The sequence below is a fragment of the Centroberyx affinis genome, unplaced genomic scaffold, assembly GCF_046629955.1.
Source record: "Centroberyx affinis isolate AG114_WGS23_722 - 3 ecotype Tasmania unplaced genomic scaffold, CSIRO-AGI_Caff_v1 ptg000058l_1, whole genome shotgun sequence".
NCBI classification, from domain to species: domain Eukaryota; kingdom Metazoa; phylum Chordata; class Actinopteri; order Beryciformes; family Berycidae; genus Centroberyx; species Centroberyx affinis.
Window position 1 is genome coordinate 602,476 of NW_027278769.1, and position 23,509 is coordinate 625,984.

The window sequence follows — 23,509 nt, forward strand, 5'->3', positions numbered from 1 at the left end:
AAGACAAATACTCAGCCAACAAGATTGAAGCCCAAAGTGGATCCTTCACAGTGAAAAATGTGGAACCAGGTGACAACAGAGTGTATTTCTGTGCTGTGAGCAAACACACAATGATACAGATACTTACAGCTGCACAAAAACCACGAGCCCAAGACTCAGACTAGCATACTGCCTGATTTTATCATAACACAAGGGAATGTAGATCTTACTGGATCATGCAGCTTAAGTTACTGTATTTAAGTTCATTGCAGATCTCACTCAGTCGTTCATTCATAGATTAATTCATTGATTCATTGATTCAGTCAGTCAGTCAGTCAGTCAGTCAGTCAGTCAGTCATATTCATGGTCACAGGGGGCTGGAGCCTATCCCAGCATGCACTGGGCAGCAGGCAGGGAGACACCCTGGACAGTTCGCTAGTTCATCAGTTTGCCATATAGATAATACAAATAATACACTTTATTTATATAGCATTTTTCAACACAGAAGTACAAAGTGCTTTACAGAATCATTAAAAAAGAAGAACAAAAGATAGCAGAATTAGCATAAAAATTTGACACAAAAAGCAGTTAACAACCTGAATAAAAATGAAAGATAATGATAGAAGAGAGAGGGAGAAAGACCTCTAGGATCAAGAATAAAAGAGAAGATACATAGCTTGTAAAACAAGAAATAAAGCATAAAATCAGAGAGTAAGGAAATTATGAAAGGAGTAATTTAAAAGATGATATTTAGTTTCTTGGGTCAGATGTTTCAAAGCCTTTGACAGCAACAACATTTGTGGATTTTAAAAGCACTTCATTTCCCATATTAGATATATTTTAATAAGGAAGATATTTCTTTGTATATTCACTTCCATGTACACATTACACCAGAGAGGACAGAGCACAGGAGCAGCCAGAAGTCTGTTTGCAAACGTCACAGTTTCTGTCTCCTCCCCTCTCAGTTCATCCCACAACATCTGTTCAGTCTGTCTGTCAAAGCAGAGACAGAGACAGAGAGAAAGATAAAGTCATCATGATCAGAAAACTCAACTGCATCACTCTGCTAATTCTCTGGCTCACCTGTGGGTTTGAATGCAAACAACAAACCTTTGCTAAAAGTTTCATTTTTCACAACAGTTTCTGTTTTCTTAATGTTTTTTCTCTTTTTAAACGCAGGTCATTCACTGAGCAACAAAGTCCTTCAGGTTCCTTCCTCAATCTTGGGAAATCCTCAAGATTCAGCAAAAATCAACTGCAGCCACTCAATCAGTTCATACAATGTGATACTGTGGTACCAGCGTCTGATGAATGACTCTAACCTTGAACTCATTGGCTATATGTATTATAATAACCCAACCATTGAGGATCAATTCCAAAATAATTTCAATGTGACTGGAGATGGCTCAAAGGAAGCGTACCTTCATATTCTAAAACTAAGACAGCCAGAAGACAGCGGCATGTATTACTGTGCAGCTAGTATGCACAGTGACTCAATTACCTTCTTTCCTCTACAAAAACCCTTTGCTGATAATCAACCACATACATTTTCACTGAAGAAGAGCACACCTGCATCTAACCATAGCCAGTATCAGTATTGAAACCTGTCTCTTCCTGTTTTAACCAACACAGCAGGATACTGTATATATCCACTAATCAAAGTTGTGACGTCCACATTGTCCGCCCCTCCTCTTCTCCATCCAGCCAGCTCTATTCAGTCTGCAGTCTTCATTATACTTTTGTTTTCATCTCTACAAGGATCATGATCAGACTTCTCCTACATTTAGCAGCTCTGCCCCTCTGTCTGACAGGTAATATTACATTCATTAATGAGAAATGCTATAATAAATCCTAAATATCTTCAGTAACCTACAGTATCCGGTCATTTTTTGTCTTGACTAAAGCTGTATGTTTCAAATGTGTTTCTACAGATTCATCAACAAACAGCGTTCATCAGACTCCCACTGCCATGATAAAAGATCCTGGAGACAAACTCCTGATTAACTGCAGCCACTCTAACACTAATTTTTATATGATCCAATGGTACAAACAGTCTATGGGGAGCAGTGATATGACACTCATTGGGTATGTACGATACGATGCTCGCAGCATTGAAGATCCATTCAAAGAGATTTATAATGTGAGCGGGGATGGGAGAAGTCAGTCATCTCTTCATATTCCAAAGCTGAGCAGAGCCAAGGACAGTGTGGTGTATTTCTGTGCTGCCAGTGAAGCACAGTGCTGCACAAAGCCTCTGTCTTCAACAAAAACCCTCTGTGATCCACCAGGAACTAAATCACAATCATTCACCTGCTGACAACCACATGAAGAGCAGAGAAACACTGTGAACGTCTGATATCACACAGCTGGCTCACAGTGACATAACTGCTTTTGATGCAACACTTCTATCATCCACTAGGGTGTAGTGTTTCTCCACACAACTTCTCTGATGCTGTGTGATTGTTATTTTTTGCTGAGCTGTATCTGCGCACATAGTACATAAATTAAGAGTCAATTGTCTTGATCCTCAGTCCAAAGCACTGAGAAGAATGTGAACATGAAATGACGTTATCAAATCCACAGTACTGCTATGCATAAATAACGTATGTCTCAAATAATCAGTCATATGAAAGTATGAATGCCTATTTTATATAAATACTACCAAGCAGGGTCAAAGTTCAAAGTCAATGTGAGCATCACCATATATAAAAAGCAAAATAAATAGTAATTAATATATTAATTATTATATTACATATGTAAATGTTTCATAGGGATAGACAACAATACTTTATTAAAAGCTGACCTTTTATTACTGTGCCTGTTTATCCCTATGGACCTACTACCCATTTAAGGTCCTGGGAAATGAGGGAATGGGTAAATAACATTCTCAGTTTATCCATTCCTTGTGAAATGACTCTATTTGCTGTGCTGTTTGAACCACTATTCTTTTTTATGGATATCATGACAATTCACTGATACAAGATTGTACTTGTAGCTGATTCTGTGGGACAGGTAATGAGCTCCTACCTCAGATTTTTGCTTTTTATTTTCACTTTGTATTGTTTTTTGTAATTACTTGATAATAAGAATAATATTTTGATAAAACATGTGGTGGCTTGAATTATTTGAACCCTAAACACAACATGCCATTCCTGTTTTCACCACAAGGGGTCGCACAACAACCCACAGGTCCAGAAGATGCAGTATCCGAGTGTGTTTAAGAGTTTTATGAGCCTGACTTCACCTACAATCTTTCACTCAGCTGCTTCAAACCGACCATGTTGCTACACTTTCCTCTTTGTGTCTGGTTGCTGAAGTGTTTTAATCTGCTATTGAAACAAATCGCTCACATCTCCTACTTCATACTTTACATTCCTACATTCATTCCATTCATCTCTTCTTACATTTCAACAGTGAAGATTCAAATCTACCAATCATTTTCCATGTAGGCACAGAGGGCAACATCCAGGTTGAGTAGAAACCTTCCAGCCTGGTTCTTCAACCTGGTTCAGCATGAGAATCGACTGCTCTTCCTCAGGAATCAGCAGCTCTTCTCTGTTCTGGTGCTGCTGGACCGCCTCAGGTGGTTTCAGTCTGGCTCTTGCCTCTCTTAGCTCCGTCCAGTTCGGATGGTTTCAGTGCCAGCAGCACTGACAGTGTGAGTTTTGTCCTGGAGTCTGCTGCTTTGGCTCGGCCTCAGCCTGCTGTATGGTGTTGTGTAGGCAAGCAGCACAGTATAGCATGTCAGCCTGGATCCTATACAAAAACCACATGCCATCATTCATAAGGGAGCCTTTATCTCAGATCACATGCTGCTGCTTTCAGGGTTCACAGAGTTTACATCACAAAATATGGTTTATGAACAAGCATGGTGTGTTATTTTGTAATGCACTTAATACAGTTCTGTTATAAGCAGTGATATTGTAATATTATTCATATTCAGGGGTGTTTTTGCCTTTATTAGAAGGTTTCAAGCTAAATTATGATGATGTACTCCTGTGTGGCTTCAATATTGCATGACACTGACACTGCCTTGGTTGGGGAATTGAAGAATAACCACTTCAGAAGTCTGTTGGTTGATACAAAAGCTTTATTAAAGCAACTGCAGGGAGAGAAGTGCAGGGGTTTGACACTGAAGCTGCTCCAACAACTCAGGCAGCAGCTTATATAGTCATGTAAAGGTCCGGCTCAGCATCAGTAGATAGAATGATCTTCAGCACGGATGTCAGACTCCTCTAGTTTCAGTTACTGTCTCTCAGGCGAGGCTTTGTTTCCTGCAACAACAAACATGTTTTTCAAGGCGACAACAGGAGAAAGTAGAAGATGTTCTTCCTCAGTTTGATTCCCACTGGAGCGTCACATGATAGAAATGAGCTTTGGCACTTTGACAAGAGACACTTTGGACAAAAACATCCACCATATGGCTGCTATGTTTCAAAGACAGACACATGCTGCTGCACAAGCTTGGCATGAAGATTATTGAAGGCAGAAACTACAAAACTATTAACAATTTGAAGTAATTGACTTTAATGTAAACACCCTCACACACTCTTTTATTATAAATGGATTGTAGTTAGCAGTCTTTAGTTTGCCTGATAATGTGTTGATTTGTGTGATTGCAACATAATTCAAGTTTTACATCTGTCTCATGTTTGACCCTAAAAGACTGAAATGCAAATTTCTGCACCAGATCATAATAAACAGCTGTTGTGTGTGATACAACACACACACACACACACACACACACACACACACATACTTTAGCTTCAGTTGACATAGATATAAATGGAGCATTCTTCCTGATCCAAAGCTATCTCAGCTGTTTATACAGAGATGTGAGGTGTGTGTGTGTGTGTGTGTGTGTGTGTGTGTGTGTGAGGGGGTTGTTGCAGGTGTCCTTTGCGAGGCGCAGGTTGTGGTAAAGTGGAAGTTTGCACCTCTGTCATTTCTCAGCACTGAGAACGATCTGCAGCCTGCAGCCTGCAGCTCTGCGACCACATCCTCTTCTCTGCTGTCGCTCTCAACTCCCTGCAGGTTTCAAGCCCCAGTTTCTTCCTTTCCACCAACACACTCAACCTTCTTCTGTACACAGATGAGAACATTGGTTTCCTGTTGATATGGGCTAGAGCAGACTCACACTTGTACATTTACTTTTCTCCTAAATGTCAATCAACACAAGCAAAGCATCTCAACTGAATTCTTAAAGGAAAATTCCTTTTTTCACAAAGAATATGTAAAATGTAATAGAGAAATGAATCCGCTCTCATTAGTGCAGAAGCTAGATATGACTCAAATAGTATACTCACTTTAGTAAGTTCAAATGAATCATATAAGCAGATTTAACTTGTCAAGTAAATGTCAACAGACTTTAGTCATCTCTCAGTCTTTCTTAGTGGAAAATGTAGTCATGACCCAAATGAAGCCACTTGCAGAGCTTTGCTGAGCAGAAGCTTAGTGCAGCAAATGGAAACTTAAGAACATACGTGGGCCAGAAATGGAGGATTTCTCAGAAATCAGACAGATAAGCAAGCTGCTAAAAATACCTCACACTGACTCTGGAACAAGTGATGTTCAGTGCAGGAAGGGATGTGAGAGCGGTGAGGGAGATGCTGTCTTAATTTGTAATGTAATCAGTCTCAAAAATAGAAGCACCCCTTGGTAAATATTACTAAGCTAACTACTGTTTATGAAAGATGCAAAGATTAATGCATGCACTTTTGGTTTAGATATGAAAATAACATTTTACTGCCTGTGCAGACACACTAGGCCATGAAAATGATTTATAGGAGAGACTACCAAATTATTATCTGTTTGAAGAAAGTGATTTTCACATCATCTATAACAACCTTTTCAAAGATGTAATTATATTTACAATTGACCTAACCTGTTGAAAGTGTGAGAAACTCATAATCCATAAGTCATTCTGATTTCTGGCAAACACAATCTTTGTCACTTAGGTCAAACTTTAAAAGAAAAATGAAATCACGTGGTTCACAAGGTCTTCTGAAAAACTTTTATTGAATAGAAAGTTAAGCATAAAGAAGTTCACAACTGCACACAGACAGACAGCATTATAAAGTTTACATAAAAACTGAGCAACATACTATTCAAATACTTTGCTTGAGAAGTCAGTCATAGTGCTAACATTAAGGATATGGGTAGAACAGTTCCTCTTATGTATGCAGAATTGATTGATTGATATTGATTTCAAAAGAGATATTATTGAGTCTAAATGCGCTGCAAGATACAATACAATGTAAGTAGAAGTACTATGCTTTTAGATTTTATTTACAGAGACAAAGAGAAGCTCGTCTGTTGCGGCCGCAGCTCAGCTGTCAGTTGTTCTGCTTTCCAGATGAAGCCTGTGCAGCAGACAGAGAAGGAAACAAGTTCAGAGATTTATTATAAAGTAAAACCTGTTTATTACAAATAACAATACAGATGCAATACTTCACTTCACTTCATCTCACTTAGTAGTCTGTTTTGTCATGAGCTCTTTTACTGCTTTCCCAATCACAAATTTCATATATAACATATATACATAAGGTACATGGTTCATGCTGGAGATCATGTTGGACAAACCTGAAGCTTCCACACCAAAACCAAGACGAAGACTCCATACAAGCTGCTCTTGGCGATGAAAACACCGTAGGACAGTTTGGCAGTCTGCGTGATCTTCAGATATTTCTCTGCAGAAAATTGAAACGTTCAAATGAGTGACATGATTCAAAGAGGAAATAACCAGAGACAACTTTGCAGAGACAATCTATGTGTGCAACAAAACATTTGATGGATGCTTATATCCTTATGCACACTACCATGACTGCATCTATATTTTTTTAGCTAGGAAACTATAGGGTTTTCATGTAACAGTGTTGATGCCTTGATCTATGTTAGACCACACAACAGCATATTTACCTCTTGTCATGCCCTCTCCTTGACCTGACAGAAGAATAAAATGGATTAGACAAGTGCAGATAGGTTTAGATTGGTGATTGCATTATTTTCCCATGATGATCAAGTTCAAGTCCTTTCTGAGTTTCAGATAGGCATACCTGAATCAGTTAAGAACAAATTAACAGGTGGTTCTAATTTTAATTTGACCTGAAGGAGATCCATCATGGATACAATGCAATAAAGAGTTAAATCATATGTCAGTGTGCAGGTTCTACTTTTTAACTCATACCTAATTCAGTGCCATAAACTGAATCAGAGTGGTCGATGGTATCATTCCCATCGAAGAAGCTGACAATGCAGGTGAATTTCATGCCGGGTGTGTGCCACGTTCTGGCCGGGACCCTCAGCCTGCTGGTGATGCTGTACTTTTCCCCGTCCCTCAAGGCAGCGTTGTCGGTGGCCACGCCATCAGTGACATTCTCCGCCTCGATCTTCCACAACACACTCACATGGTCTGGGTAGAAACCAGAGGCCACACACACTAAGGTCCTCTTGTTTTTCTTGCCTGTCTTGTCTTTCTTGTCTTTACAGTCCTTTAACGAAGGTTGAAGTATTTTCACTGTTGGTGGGGTGACATCAATGTTTGGCTCTGCATAGACAAACAACATAAATCATTAAATTATTGTCATTGTCAATGTCCTGGAGATCTACAGTGGATCAACCTACAATCCTTCATTCTTACAAACATTTAGACTTTTTAATAGCAGAATTTAGACATGAATGAACGCTAGACTTAATGGGGTACAGGATGAGAGAGGAAGACCTTTTAACACTAAACATAAATGCCACAAACCACATTATCATTTTATATGTTATCATTTCATTTCTTTAGATCATTTTCAGGTTTCTATGGAGTTTTTGCAGCGATCTTACCAAGAACTGTGAGCCTGGTTCCCTCTCCAAAACTAGCAGGATAAGAGCCGGAGCACACCACATACTCACATGCACAAAACTGACATCATTCTAGCAACGGCCTTACAAGAGCTGAACCAACAATTCACTTATTGTATTAGTGAACCATGATCATTTTCTCCACTAACCTGTAAATATACAGTACAATCACAACATCACCTCCTATACTTCCTATCCCTCCTATTCTGCTTACTTAAGCAATGTTATCAATCATGTATATTTTTAACGACAACTTCTGAATGCCATCATCATTATTTGAATGTCTTACCTATAACAGTGAGTCTGGTACCTGGACCAAACGTAGCCTGTTCGCCGAAGCACAGTGGGAAATCATGTCTACATTTATCTCATTAGATGGATTTTACTACAAACTTGCAGAACAGCACAAGATGGCCCCAGAAATCTAGACTAGAATATCTAAACTAAGACATTAAACTAGTTTTTCTACAGCCTTAAATATAGCTCTGAACATATAACTTTTATATTATAAATAATTATTATTATCAAATTTCTCCAAACTATATTCTCAGTTCAGACAGACTCACAAGGCCAGCATTTATGTATAAAATGTTCTGTTTAGACCAAACAACATCACTACCTGACATTAGCCTGCTGAATTAAGGTCCATTTAAGAGAATGAAGTAAAGAAACTCAACTCTAACCTAGTTATCAAACCAACTACTTTACCATTATGCACTATGGAATATTACGTAGTATACAGTATTGTTTGAATGACATTATATTGTTTCTCCTTACCTAAGACTGTAAGCTTTGTTCCGTTCCCAAAGTAAGCCTCTGACTGGAAACTCACAGTCCTTTACAGAGCTGATAAGAACTTACTATGAGAGCAATAATCTGGGCGTTCAGCCAAATGTCTTATTGCTGGAGAACATTGACAACGCTTGTTATTAGTCTTGTACTGGAACAAACTAACTTCTGCCATTAACTTCTTTCACAGTTTAAAAACAGTATACTACGTTCACTACTGTCAATAAAATGTCTAAAAGCAGATTCTTAATATTCTCCATTGTCTTCTCTCACCTAAATCAGCTGTGAAACATACTCAGATTGTTGGTTGAAGATTTTCTTACCTAAAACAGTGAGTTTAGTTCCAGCTCCAAAGTAAGCCTCGTTGTATGAACACAGAGTGTTTGGACTGTAACAAAAACTCTTCCTACTGCTTCTCTTACTGAGGCTCCAATTTGAAAAATGATTGTAAATTTGTCTCACTTTGAAGAGTAAACACTCCCAATGTGATCTACTGTAGTTTGCAATGGAGTCAAGTCAACCTGCACTGAAGTTAACCTTTTAAACATCCATATAGAGTATGTTATTATGGCTATTTTCATAAGATATTTTAAGTGTTTTTATTTTCTTAAAGCAGTCAAGAATCATCATTTGAGGCAAAGTGTCAGTCAAGCCTTGAAGCATCTTTACTGTAGTCAACAAGAGATTAAATCTGTTTCAAGGCAATGATGAACAATATTTGAATGAACTTTATGTTTGATTTCTCACCTAAGACAGTTAACCTGGTTCCTCCACCGAAGTAAGCCTCTCTGCCATCGGCACAGTGAACCTGATCAGTGCTCAAATCAGCTCAAGCTGCTGCTTTTACTTTTCTCCTTTATTTTTGATTGATTTTAAATGGCCATTGATCACTTTCTTCTAAACCCCCAAACCAACATCTACTCATCTACTGTACTTCAGCTTGTTTGTACTAGTTAGATGCAAGACAAAATAGTTTCCATCAGCAACTGACCTGCTAGGCTCACATGTATTTTACTTCACTTACCGGTGGATTCATGAGAAGAAAATTAAATATCTTACTTACCAAGAACAGTCAATTTTGTGCCTTGGCCGAAGTAGGCTTCGTAATTGGCACAGTGCACAAGCTTAACATCAAAAAGCACTGAGCAGAACTACAACTATAAAGATCCAAATAAGTTTCTCACATTATCATTCCTATTCAAACACACTCCACTTTGAATAAACGGCACTTTTTACACTCATTCTTTCCTCATAAGCCTTCTCTTACCCAAAACAGTCAGTTTTGTTCCATTTCCAAAGTATGCTGGGTTGGCATTGTCACAGTGCAGAAACACTGAGCATGAATCTCCACTGTCATTCTTTAGGGTTAGGGTTAGAATTATCTTAAGACATTTTGTGTACAAATCCTTCTTTTTATACTGAAGTTCTAAGGCAAGGTGGCAATTATCAAAATTTAATATTGAACTGAAATATTTACCTAAAACCGTCAGCTTGGTTCCATTGCCAAAGTAAGCAGGCTCATTGTAGCTCACAGTGTTCTCAGTTCAACTCAATAGTTCATCTTTTTCATGAACGCAGATTCTTCCCTTATTGTCAGTCAAACATTGTCATTAAGTTTGCTGCAGTGAACATAAATTGTGAGAGCTGTGACTTACCCAAAACAGTCAGTTTTGTTCCATTTCCAAAGTATGCTTGGTTGTTGTCACAGTGCAGAAACACTGAGCATGAATCTCCTCTGTCATTCCCTACCAGAATTATCTTAGGAAATTTTGCATTTTTGTGAATCCTACTTTTTATACTGAGGTTCTAAGGCAATGTGGCATTTACCAAAATTCAATATTGAACTGAAATATTTACCTAAAACGGTCAGCTTGGTTCCATTGCCAAAGTAAGCAGGAGTGTTGGTCACAGTGTTCTCAGTTCAACTCAATAGTTCATCTGTTTCATGAAGGCAGATTCTTCCCTCATTGTCAGCAAAACATTTTCACTATTTCAAGTTTGTTTCAGTGAACATGAATTTTGAGAGCTGTGACTTACCCAAAACAGTCAGTTTTGTTCCATTTCCAAAGAAGGCCTGAGCTCCAGTGTCACACTGACTGCCTCCTCTACCAAAAAGTCACCAAACTTTTCATAATCAGCCTTCAGTAGCATGCTCAGACACAACTAATAATCCATAGGACAAAGAAGTTGTAAACATAAAGGATGGGCTTCATCATGTCCAAGCTGTGGGGTTTTTGTCAACATGCGTGAATCAAACATCCAAATGCAGCAGATATGAATTCAGCATTTAAAAAGATTTTATTCCAGCCAAATTTCCTCATTAAAGTTGATTTTACACTCCCAGAGTTGTCTGTCGTCCTGCATGGAGTCAGAATATTGATGTTTTCCTCTGCACCAAGTGTCCCAAGCTCCATGCAGCGCTCTACACTATGCATGTGAATGGGAGGAGGTTTTTGTACAGCGGCTCTATAGGATTGTATCACCGTGGCCCCCTGTCCCCACGGTGAAAAAGCATCACACAAAAACATGAATTCTCTCTGGTTCCCTCTTGTTTCCCACCCCCACCCAGCTTCTCCATATCTCAGCCTCCATCTCTCACTATCTGTGTGTGAGCGCAGCTGCACAGGCCGCACTTACTGACGTTTGAATGGGCTCCAACCTGACTGCTGCTATTTCTGTGACAGCTAAGAAAAGAAGCAAGAAGGAGGGAAGGAAAGGGAAACTTTTTGTTTGTGTTTTTTTGTAGCTGCAGAGAGGAAGTTACATCACTGCTGGTCACACCTCTTCATCCCACCCAGTTATCAGTGAACTGCAGATGAGACACAGACACAAACACACACTGAAAGATGTGATTGATTCTGTGTACGACCCTGCAAAATTGATACATTTTTTTCTCATTTGGAGCAACAACAGTCATTCAAAGGTCACTGCATAAAATGTCCCTGTACATGGTCAAAAATGTAATTAAAACTATTCATGTAATAAATTCCACATCGCACTATTACATTAACCAGCCATTATGACATCATAAGAGGTGTAGCGTATTTTTAACTGGTGATGTAATAACATTGACTAATGATGTGATAACTCACAAGAATAAGAAGAATGGAATAATAATAACAATAATAATAACAATACTATTATTACACTTATCAGGTAAAAATGTGCTACACCCCTTATGAAGTCATAATGTCAGGTTAATGTAATAATGTGATGTTATTACATTGTCTTGGAATTCTTACATAAACAGATTTTATTACATTTGTGACACATGTAAAGGGGCATTTTATTTAATTTTTGACAAGTTATTACATTATCTGTCAGTTATTACATTATCAGTTGCTAAAGGCATTAGGCAGTAATGTCCTTGTACAAAATATCTTCTTCTAACTTCATCACATGTAGGTTGCACCAAACTTTTCTTTAGCAGATTCAACTCTTTGTTTGTGTTTCTACCACAACATGCTTATATCTAAACTGTGTTTTATTCTGTTTTATTCTCTGCAGGGAACTATTCCATTAAGTTTCACTATAACAACATATTACTGTCTTTCCTTTGAAGCATTAGACCTTACTTTTGTGAAATTCGATTTTCTGTTTTGACAGTAACACCAATGTGCTTATATTTAAACTGCTATATTTTATGTCCCTTTAATTTGCTGTTTAATGGAACTCCTGCACTGTGTTTCATTTGAAGCATTAGTTTTATATTCAAATACTAGGGATTGTGATTAGGCATTACCACCGATGTGTTATGTCATATTTACCCTGCAGAGGTAGGTCGGTAGGTAGAGGTCCACTTTGTTCCTGTACAACTCTATTTATACTTTCATAATGTGGCTGCCTCACCACTGACATATTAGTCTCGCATTCAAAAAGCACTCAGGATTATGATTTTTTTATGTGTAATCCCACATGTGTCCTGTAGAGGTCAGTGTATGATAATCTCTTAAACTTTTCCTTTTGAAATAAACTTTCATCTGGGCAAACTGCTCACATAATTATAGTATCCAAGCACAAGAAAAGACTAAGAGCAGAGTGACACAGAGGTGTAGACAGGGTGATAATACTGTATGGGACAGACAGTCTTTACCATGTTAGCACCTGTGCACTTATCTAAACTGATCAGCTTTCTGCCGCTGCACAAACATCACTGAATTGACTGAGAAGCAGTTTTTGTTCCTCTGTGAATTAGTGGATGTTCACCATGCTCTTTACTGACTTTTGCCCAATTTCTTTGATACTTACAGTGAAATTTCCCCCTACAGCAAAAAGAACAGGGTTTTTCATACTAAAGAGTAAACAGTTAATTTCTGAAGTGATTAAGTCCATCATTCAATATATCTAAAATATAGAGAATCCATTCATATAACAACATATAACAACATATAACAACATTAGTTTGTACAGAAAGTGGGTCAAGTTAAGGGCATGGAAAGACATTTTGAAAGGTGTGATATTTCATTTCTAAAATTCAACAGCTGTGACTTGACTTTCTAGTGTTAAAATAAAGTTGTTGATGTGAATCATTTTAGAGACACTTTTGGTAGATTGTTGTGCATCCAAACTCTTCAAGAAGTTTGTTGTGTGTGTGAACCTTTTTTTCAGAGAATACCAGACTATGTGCCAAAGAACTTATCAGCTGAAGGTAGAAAAATGAAAGAAGGAAAATAGAAGACGAGAACAGAAAGAAAGCAAAATGTCACATTGATGTTTTTTGCTGTCATGTCATAGGCTACTCCAGTAAGCTAGCTAGCTAACTAGCAAAGTAGGTTTTGATGTTATTATTTTGATGCTATTTGTCCTCTTCTGTTTATTACTATTCCTCAGTGCCACCAAGTGGCTGTTTTTCCAAAGAAAATTGCTAATATCAGATCGAACATCACTCATTGTAAGAGTTCATTGCTATTTCTGTGGTCAAGGAGCTCAAGTGATGTTTCTGAACATGAACAACTCTCCTAAACAAGAGAGCTAAAAGCAGTGATGGAGGATAGTTCAGATGTTAACCGTTGCCCTGCTTCACCCCTCTTCCCTCCTCCTGTCTTGTCTTCCTGCTGCTGGTTGGTGTTGTGGTTGTTGTTTAGCTGCTGAGGCGTCTGAGCCATTGTGCTCCAGCAGAGGCACAGTAATACACGGCCGAGTCTCCAGCCTCAACACCGTGTATCTTCAGAGAGGAGTGAAGCACCGCAGGCCGGGACATGGTGTGCTTGGATTTGTTGAAAGGAGCTTCAGTGTTCCACGCATCTTTACCAAGAGAATATGTTATCAGCTGTATTTTCTGATGGCTTCTTTGTCTATACCAATACATGTAGGAATACTGATCATCGTCTTGTTCACACTGCAGAGTTACAGACGCGTCTCCTTCATGGCTGATTGCAAATAGAGGCTGGTGAATTTTCACACTGCAGGAGAAATCTGGTAGAAGACAAAAAGAAAAGTGAGAACTTGACTATAAAGAAATCAAGAAGCAAATCAGTAAAGTAAAAAACAGAGATCTTTCTTTCGACTGAATATCACGGTTCTTACTGCTGACAAGGAAGAGAAGTGCTACAACTGAGAAGAGCTTCATATTCACAGTGATCATAAAGTTGAGATTGAAATATCTGAGCCATCCACAATTTTCCTTCTAACTTTCCTGTCTTCTGTCAGGCTGTCAGCTAGTGGTTGGTAGGAGTCTGTAGGCTGCTGCATTCAAAACATGTCAAATTAGATTTGATTCTCCCTCTCCTTTCTTTTTCAACCTTTACTAGGGAAGAGTTTTTCTGAACACTCATGCTCTTTTTCAGCTCCGCCCACATTCATATAGTGACACAGCTGGGAGTTTCCCAGTACAACCACAGTCTTCTACCAACTGGAACAACTGGAGGTTAAGTTCTTTGCTCAAAATCACTGGGTTTATGCATTTTATTGGATTATGCCAAGAAGGGATTAACCCAAGGGATTTCTGAACACATGCACTAATGCCAATACTGGTATTTTTGAATTGAAGTTGCAGATAGCTGATCGTTTGTGCCGATATTAAAAATCTTAGATTTTCGCCAGTTTAACAGTTAAATGAATAAATAGAATGTGCAAAGAAAAAAAATGTATTCATTGGAGGTTTCAACTTTTTTTTAGCAGTTATTATTAGTAAGGAACCTCCATCATATTTAAGATAGACGACATCACTGACCAATATCCAATATTTATTAGAAGCCCAGTATTGGCCCGATATAACGGTCTAACTCTACATAAAGCAGAAACTATGGGGGTTTGACTACAATTAATCTGTTTCCTCATCAGCATACTGTTCCACTGTGGCAACTGTGCTCTGACAGTTAAATCCAAACGGTTTAGTATCAAAACCAAGTGAGCCACAGCTTCTTCCTGCCTGTGTGCCATCTGTGACAGACCGGCCTACACACTTGCTATTTGTATGACTGTCTGGCCTGTGTGCATCATTGTGACTGGCAGCACAGTAGTAGGTGCCGCTGTCGTTCAGGAGCAGCTTAGAAATTTCCAGGGAGAAGTTGTTGTTCGACGTATCGAGAGACGAGCGGAAGCGACCCGCAGGTTCCTCGTACTCTTTTGTGAGGAACTCCAGCGGCGCCCCATAGAGGGTTTGTCGGTACCAGAGCATAGTGTAGCCGGACATGCTGAACCCTGCAGCCATGCTGCACTCCAAGCTCACAGTGACTCCTGGGAGGGACGTTTGGCCTCCAGACTGAAGAACTACTGGGCCAGCAGTGAGACCTGCAGCACATGTAGGAGGAGAACGTTTCATACTGTCCCACTTCTATGTACACAACTGTAAATTCACACAAATAGGTGATGTGTAAATGTGAAAGGAATTTGACCAGTTAAGCATTGGTTAGCTAGTACATCCGTCCATGAATGAATGAACAGAACCCACCTGAGTGTAAAAGAAATGACAGATATAGGACTGTGACAAGCATGTTAGTGATAAGCCTTCCTCCAGCTGAATGATGCCAAGCCACATATCACTGTGTTCAGCACAAAGGAAACATGAGGTCACATGATCCCTGCAGCAGCTGCTGTTGAAAGGTAAAACTTTCTGTTTTCATGCCTGTGAGGCACATGACCCATCCAAGTCTAACTCCAGATCTTCAGACACAAAGACTCATTTTTCTCTCCTTCCTTTGGAAAAGTACAGATGAGGAGAGGGAATTGGGATCAGTTATCAGTCAGTTGCATTTGATATACAATATGTTTTTGCATGACACTTGAGATGAATGGCAGAGAGGGGAAATGACTCTTTGTTTTTAATGGTAAATGGTAAGTAAATGGTATGTTTGTTCTGGTTGGTGGTTGTGACAATTTGCAAAAGCATTCTTTCATAGTAAATGTGATTTTCTTTATCATTTTTCTTGCAGATTTTACAGATATTTTTTTAAATTTGTTTTTATGTAGCTGTGGTCAGAGAGGAACCTCCATCATATTGGAAGTAGACACTGATTGGCCAGTATTTGTAAAATAAAATGGATATTGGCCAATATCAGTTTCCATAAGCTCTTTAATTATCTATAAAACAGCAGCTGAGCAGCAGCTGCCATCAGTGTTAATGCAGTAGCTGTTATATCAGGTTTTTAGTGAAGCAGTGGTATTAAACCACATCACTGTGTGCTGGCAGCACAGAAATACACAGCCGAGTCTGACAGGTTTGCTCTACGAATGATCAGCGCTCCTCTCACTGTGTCTTCTCTTGTAATCTCAAATTGATCTTCAAACTGACCCTCATAGGTGGGGGAGCCACTAGAATATGCAAACCCAATGAGGCTCATAGACTGACTGCTTTGTTTGTGTTGGTACCAGAGCATTACTGTAAGGCTGCTGTCATCATGACTGCAGTTAATCTTGAGCTTCACAGTCCCTTCATTGACAAGCTGGGATGAAGACTGCTGAAAGGAAACATTCTCCACTTTTCCTGTGAAGAAAGTAGATTCAGGTGATGATTGAGATAAAGCGTTTGAATTGAAAACAGTGCAAATTGTCACTAAATCAGCATTAGAATCACTTTCTTCACCAAGTAAATGTACAGGAATTTGTCTTGGTGAAATTAATGCTACCTTGTTACACATGGTACAGAGACAACAGGATTTAATATTCAGAGAAATATCATATTAAAAGTGAATAAGGTTTACCTGTGAGCAAGAGCAGAAGAATTCCAAGTGTGTGTAAAGCTGGAGGCATCCTGGAAACACAACTTCACTCAAGTCCTGTTCAGTGTAAAGACAGACAGGAGTTTAATTTGTCACCATATCTCCTTTATAATCACAATGTGTAATGAAATCAGCTACACAAGCTCAGCATCCACACATCGCTCTACTGCTGACACTCATTAGAAGTCAAATGACAAATGACTAAATCACACCGCCTCTTCCCTTCCTTCTTCCTCTGCCTGCACCTGATCTTGTTCCTCTCTTGTTAAGAAAATAAAGTTTTTTCTGGTTCATATTTCTCTTCTCTATTGCAGCCCGACTCTGTGATTTAGTCTGATAAGATGGTGTATTTTTACATAAAAATCTTTCCTAGTACAGCTTTATCTTCCACTTCCATTACACTATGCTCTTCCATAGATAAAGTATGTATAATGTCCTATAACTTGAATTTATACATATGTATGTAATTTAGTGAACTTGAATGTATTTCATATGTAGACAATTGTTGCATTTTCTATCTGTTGTATTTACAATCACAGTTGCACTGAAGCTGTTATTCTGTGTTGTAAATGTCTGGGCAATATTTCAAATTGCAGTAGTGCAAAATCCACCAGAGTGTCTCTCAGGATCTAGAAGTTGAAAACAACAGAAGAAGAGAACAGGGTTTTTAGTGAGGGAGTGGCATTAAACCACATCACTGTGTACTGGCAGCGCAGAAATACACAGCCGAGTCTGATGAGTTCACACTGTGAATGATCAGAGCTCCTCTCAATGTGTCTTCTCTTTTAATCTCAAATCCATCTATGAATTCCTTCTCATAGCTGGGGTCACTACCAATGTAGTTATATCCTATTAAGCTCATCAGCCCGCTCTCTCTTTGCTGGTACCAGAGCATTACATTGAGATTGTTATCATCATGAGTGCATTTAATTTCGACCCTGGCTGTTTCATTGACTATTTTGGGCTGAGACGGCTGAAACGTCACACTGTTGGCTTGATCTGTGGAAAAAGAAAGATTCAAGTAGTGGTTGATACATGGAGCAATAACACTCATATAAATACTGTATAACATCCACAACATTATTAAGATATTATATTTGCTGCTTTTAGTAGTAATCTTGAGGAAACATTACATGGAAGCAAGATGAGAAGAAATCCAATCACAGCTGGAAACATCCTCCACGTTTGTACTGCTGAAGGAGAAACAGCTTCCTCCAATGAGAATCTGTGTGAAGAGAGACGCTGCCTCTTTCCTCCTCTGTTTAAAGATGCATATGTGCACAAGTCATTTGTTACAGGAGAAAAAAAACAGATCAGGGTTTTTAGTGAGGGAGTGGCATTAAACCACATCACTGTGTACTGGCAGCGCAGTAATACACAGCCGATTCTGACAGGTTTGCTCTGTGAATGATCAGAGCTCCTCTCACTGTGTCTTCTTGTGTAATCTTAAATCGATCTTCAAACTGACCCTCATAGTTGGGGTTACTACCAACAGCATATCCTATTAAACTCATCAGCCCGCTCTCTCTTTGCTGGTACCAGAGCATTGACACAAGGTTACTGTCATCATGGCTGCAGCTGATCTTCACCTCAGTGCTTTCCTCCACTATCTGGGGACGAGTCGGCTGAAATGTGACACTCCTCACCTGACCTGTGGAGAGAGCAGATTTAGATGAAATTGTTGCTGATGCAGAACGGACGGAGGAGACGGTATTTACGTTTTAACATAATGAACAAATGCTTGGAACGGATTTCAAAGTAAATCACGGTAGAATTGGAGATCTTACATGGAAACCAGATCAAGAGAAAACCAAATGCGTACATGGATAAAGACATTGTCAAGTGCTGCTGTGAGCCAGATATAGTGATGTAGTGCTGCTGTGAGAGAATAAGGGAGTCTCTGTGTGGGTGGGGGGTGAAAGCTGAATACCATGTGCTGTGCCTCCACCTATTGGACGAATATAATCTTTGACACACCTGCTGTAGTTTGCATTGTTTATGATATTTAATAGTTCACAATTTCTGCAGAATTATTTACATGATCCTTTATGTTTTTGCATGTGAGGGCGACTTGAGTATTTTCTCAACTGGATTTCAAAGAGTTTTCAAAACATAAAGCAATAGAAGTTAAGGAAAGTTATGAGAACAGCATTTCCAGTAAGTGAAATAATAATAAATAATGTTTCTTTCCCCCTGCTTCCTTTCTTGCTATCCTTTATTTCCTTCTTTCTTCCTCTCTTCCATTAAGTTCAGCAAAACAACATGTGCAGTGTGAGACAAAGTTATCATCTGCTCAACAGTGTGGTTGAGTTCATTCCATCATTGGATCATTTGATGTGGAAGGCCATGTGAGTCAGGTGTCAGAACAGTAACGACCCCCCCCCCCGCTGTAGGATTTTGTCACAGACTTGAACGTTGCCACACTACTGTGTAGACTGGCAGCACACAGATAGACGGCCTCGTCTTTATTCTGAACACTGGCTATTGATAGATACCAGTGCTTCGTCTCCGATCTCACCGCCTTAAAACCAGATTCAAATTCTTTTTCAAAACTCTCTCTTCCAGCTATAATAGATGCTATTAATTGAGGCCCTTTTCCTTTCAGCTGTCTGTACCAGTACAAATAGTCATAGTCAGTGTTATTCTGGTAGCAGTGCATTTCTGCTGAACCACTGGGCAAACTGGAGATGAAGCTCGGCCACTGAGTGATCAGCACCGACTGACCCACACCTGAAACACAGAAAACACAAGAGCTTTTACCAACATCATAATATACTGTAAAGAAATGTCTTATCACTCTATAAAGTCAAGCCAGGTTTATTTAAAATGCTGCTGACCAAAAGCGCCTTTCAGAGCAACAAAGGACATAAATGAAGATAAAACACTATGCGTGCATAAAAAACTGTGTGTGTAATATGATTACAAGTGTAGATATTAACTGTACCTGCAGTCCAGAACATAGAGAAAGTGAAGGTGACGAGGCCTGGCATCATTTTGACTTGGGGAAGGGAAAAGGATTTGAAGTAAAAATGCAGCGAGTCCTCAGTTGACACAAGTGGAGAGGAAATGACATCAGAATCTCAGCAGCGACAACAAGACCAAAGAGAATACATGGAGAAGAAAGTCAACTGGTGTTACTAGCATTGGGAGCTTTTGTAGTTCTGATTGTAGTTGTGTCCCATTCATAACATTGTATAAGGAGACAGGTTATTTGCATCGTGTCGCCTGGTAGCACAGAAATATTCTCCACTGTTCTCTCTGCTGAGATTTGTAACTGTGGCTTAATACATCTCCATGCAGTCTGAATCTGTGTTCAGCTCAGTGTTGATGTTTTAGGAATAGAGGTTCCATATATAAGCATGAGTAGTTTGCCATGGTTTGTCATTGTATGTAAAAAAAAAAAAAGAAGAAGAACATGAATGAGGGAATAAATGAATGAAAGAATGGATAAATCAATCAAACAAGTATTCAATCATCCAATCAATCTTTATTTATATAGTTAGTTCCCTCTGGTTGAAGGTGTGAAAATCAGTGAAATCTGCTGCTGTAGGATTTGGCTGGACTCTTGGGCTTCAATGGTTCATGGTTGAGATCCGCTGCAAAAGACTGAATAACAAATGTTACGTTCCTCTTTATCAAGCAGCTCTGGGTTTAATGCAGGTGTGTGTGTGACACTGTAGGCCAGCAGCAGCTTTTTGAGCGGGAGCCAAAGAAGTTGAAACACTGTGCGACTCGCTGCACAGAAGTACTCTGCACTGTCTGTCGGGTTTATGTTGGAGATTACAAGATGGGCTTTGCCCTTGGAATGGCCTGTTATGTTGAAACGTGTTTCAAAACTCTTCTCCAGGTTTGGCTTTTCATAATGAAGCGTTCCGATCAGATCCATGGCCCTCTGGCCTCCTGCTGCTGACTTGTGCTGGTACCAAAGCATGTAGGGATAGTTGTTGTCTCCGTGATAACAACCAAGACTGGCTTCTTCTTCTTCAGGCTTCCTCAAAAGATTTTCAGGTGTCTGTTGGATGAGCAGGGACGATAACACAACCTCTACAGGACATAAAGAAACACTAATGTTAAACAGAAAGTCCTGTCAGTGTCATAATAAATGACAGGCAACACATTATGATTCTTACCTGTGAGTAAATGGAGAGAAAAAACAAAAGTGACAAAGATTTTGAACATCTTTATTACTGTGTAGAGCAGGTAGAAAAGCACATTCCTCCTGTAGACAATGTTCTCTCTAATGGCTTAAGTCTTAACTAGGAGTGACACAGAAACACAGTGCCTTGTCCTGTGAGCAACAGCAGTGAGATGGATGAGTTGAGTGGAATAATACATTCACAAAAATGCATTGAAAAGAATGCACTGGTGTCAAACCGAGAGGAAGGAGGAGCTTACAGCTATCCTCCTGTCAGTGTGGCATCACTGCTCTCTGCTGTTCAAAGTTTTGATACAGCTACATATACAGTCGGTTATACTGCAGTACTATATGACACAGCTGAGGGAATGTATGTTTGATGATAAAAGAAAGTTGTGGATTCTTACTTTAAAGTTTGCATTAACGTTGCCACATTTTAGCCTAGTTGATTTAATTTAGTTTGGTTCACTGTAGCTCACACAAGGAAAAACAAGGTGCAGTCAAAAAGAACAAAACTCTAATGGGGCAAAAAAAAAAAAAAGGAAAACAAGAATTTGGCTTAAAACAAAATCATCAACTTGAATCATCATGTAATAGAATCAAATCAAATTCACGTGAAGTAGTGTCAGTGGTTTCATGCTGATATCTGCTGGATGGTTATGGACGTTTTTGTATGAGAGAGCAGCTGTCTGTATTACTGTGCATACTTGCTGCACCAAAATATTCTCCGCTGTCTTCAGGATGTCTCAGTTTCAGGAGGTGAAGAAAAGCCTTTTTCTCACCGTCTCCACTCACGTTGAAGTGGCTTTTAAATGGTGACTCAACATATGGAGTTTTGTAAGACATATAAGCAATCAGCTTTAGGGAAGAGTCTCCTGCTGAGCGCTGATACCAGAGAATAGTGTCATAGCTTGTGATGCTATGTGTGAAGGTCAGTTTGACTTCATCATTCAGTTTCCTCAGCAGTTCAGGGGGAGTCTGAAGCACTTGTTTCTCTTTACTGAGTGTAACTCCTGCAGAGAAAGAAAGAGTGTTTAGCACTTTACAATTTATTTTTTCCAGTGTATTAGTCTGTGTATTAATATGTGGTAATCTTTTGCAAGTACACAATGGTAAGTTATCATTGTGTTCTTACAATAGATCACCACACAGATTATTACACTGGAATAAAGCCATGAGGAAAACAAGATCCAAGGCAGTCCAGAATAGGTGAAACAGCATTAATTCTATTTGGTTATTCATTATGGACATGGAGTATAGTCAAGCTAAAAGAAGAAATGCATTTACTAATGTATGATACCTTTAATCCAGAACAAAGTGATGATGAATATCAAGAGATGAGGAGGGATCATGTTGTCTGTCTGCGCTGCTGAATGTGAAGAACCAGCTGGAGTCTCTGCTGTGCTGTCTGGATCTGAAGGAGGGGAAGGAAGTGATGTAGAGAGATCAGAGCGTGTGTTGACATGGAGAAACTGTCTGTCATTCAGATGGTGGACAACTATCTGTCTCTCTGCCCCTCAGTCTGTCTGCCTGTCTCCCCGTCTTCCTGCCTGTCTTCCTGTCATTTTCTCTCATCCTCCTCCCACTGGTGCGTTGACTCTAGAAAACAGACTGTTCATGTGGTTTGATCCAGGTGTGCAGGATCAGATAAAGGTTTTTGTAGAGGAATATGAGACTTTTCTATCACAGTGCATATGAAGCTGCACAGAAATACTGGCCGCTGTCTGCAGGACGCCTCAGTTTGAGAATGTGAAGGGAAGCCTCGCTCGCACCGTTTCCACTCACACTGAAGTGACTTTCATACGGCTTTTCAACACTTTGAGTGGTTGTATAAGTTGTATATCCGATCAGCTTTAGAGAAGAGTCTCCCTCTGAGCGCTGATACCAGAGAATAGTGTTGTAGTTACTGATGCTGTGTTTGCAGGTCAGGTTGACTTCACCATCCAGGTTCCCCAGCAGATCAGCTGGAGTCTGATGAACATCTTTATTTTTGTTGAGTGACACTCCTGTAGAGAGGAGAACAGAGAATAATGGCATTCAGTTGGACACTAAAACAAAATTATTATTCATTAAGTATTTGATATGAAGCCACATTATCAAATCACATACAGGATTCAGGGTTCAGACTGAGCAAAAATAAATGACTTTATGTACCTTTGATCCAGAAAAGTGGGATGATAATTATGATGAGTTCTCTGTTCATGTTGAGTTTCATCACTGTTGAGTGTGAAGAATCAGTTAGAGACAAACTGTTGATGTCGATGCACCTCAGGCAGGAAAGGGAAGTGATGTGGAGTGAAAAGCATCACATGATAAGTTGGCAACAAGTCAAAGTCAAACCCCCAAATGTCTTGTGCTTGGGAGGGAGATAATTTACTCGTCAAGCCACAGTCATATTAGGGAAGGGAAGAGGTTTTTGTGAAGAGCAGATGGGCGTCTGATATACTGTGCTTCACTTGCAGCACAGAAGTAGGTCGCGGTGTGTTCAGGTGCTTTTAGGTCGATTATAGCAAAAGAGCAATTTTTTGCTAGTTGCAGCTAGTTTGAAATGTTTTTTATATGACTCTTCTATATTGTCTTCTCTGAACTCACATATCCA

At 39.3% G+C, this 23,509-nt stretch overlaps 1 gene segment (V, D, J or C); it reads right to left on the reverse strand.

The window, feature by feature from the left end:
- Nucleotides 1-5,984: 5,984 nt before the first annotated feature.
- On the reverse strand, nt 5,985-23,128 carry LOC139644258 (T-cell receptor beta-2 chain C region-like). The segment is given in 7 exon segments: nt 5,985-6,341; nt 6,562-6,668; nt 6,898-6,921; nt 7,166-7,525; nt 9,364-9,404; nt 22,598-22,916; nt 23,065-23,128. Coding segments are annotated over 7 exon segments (939 nt in total).
- Nucleotides 23,129-23,509: the final 381 nt, after the last annotated feature.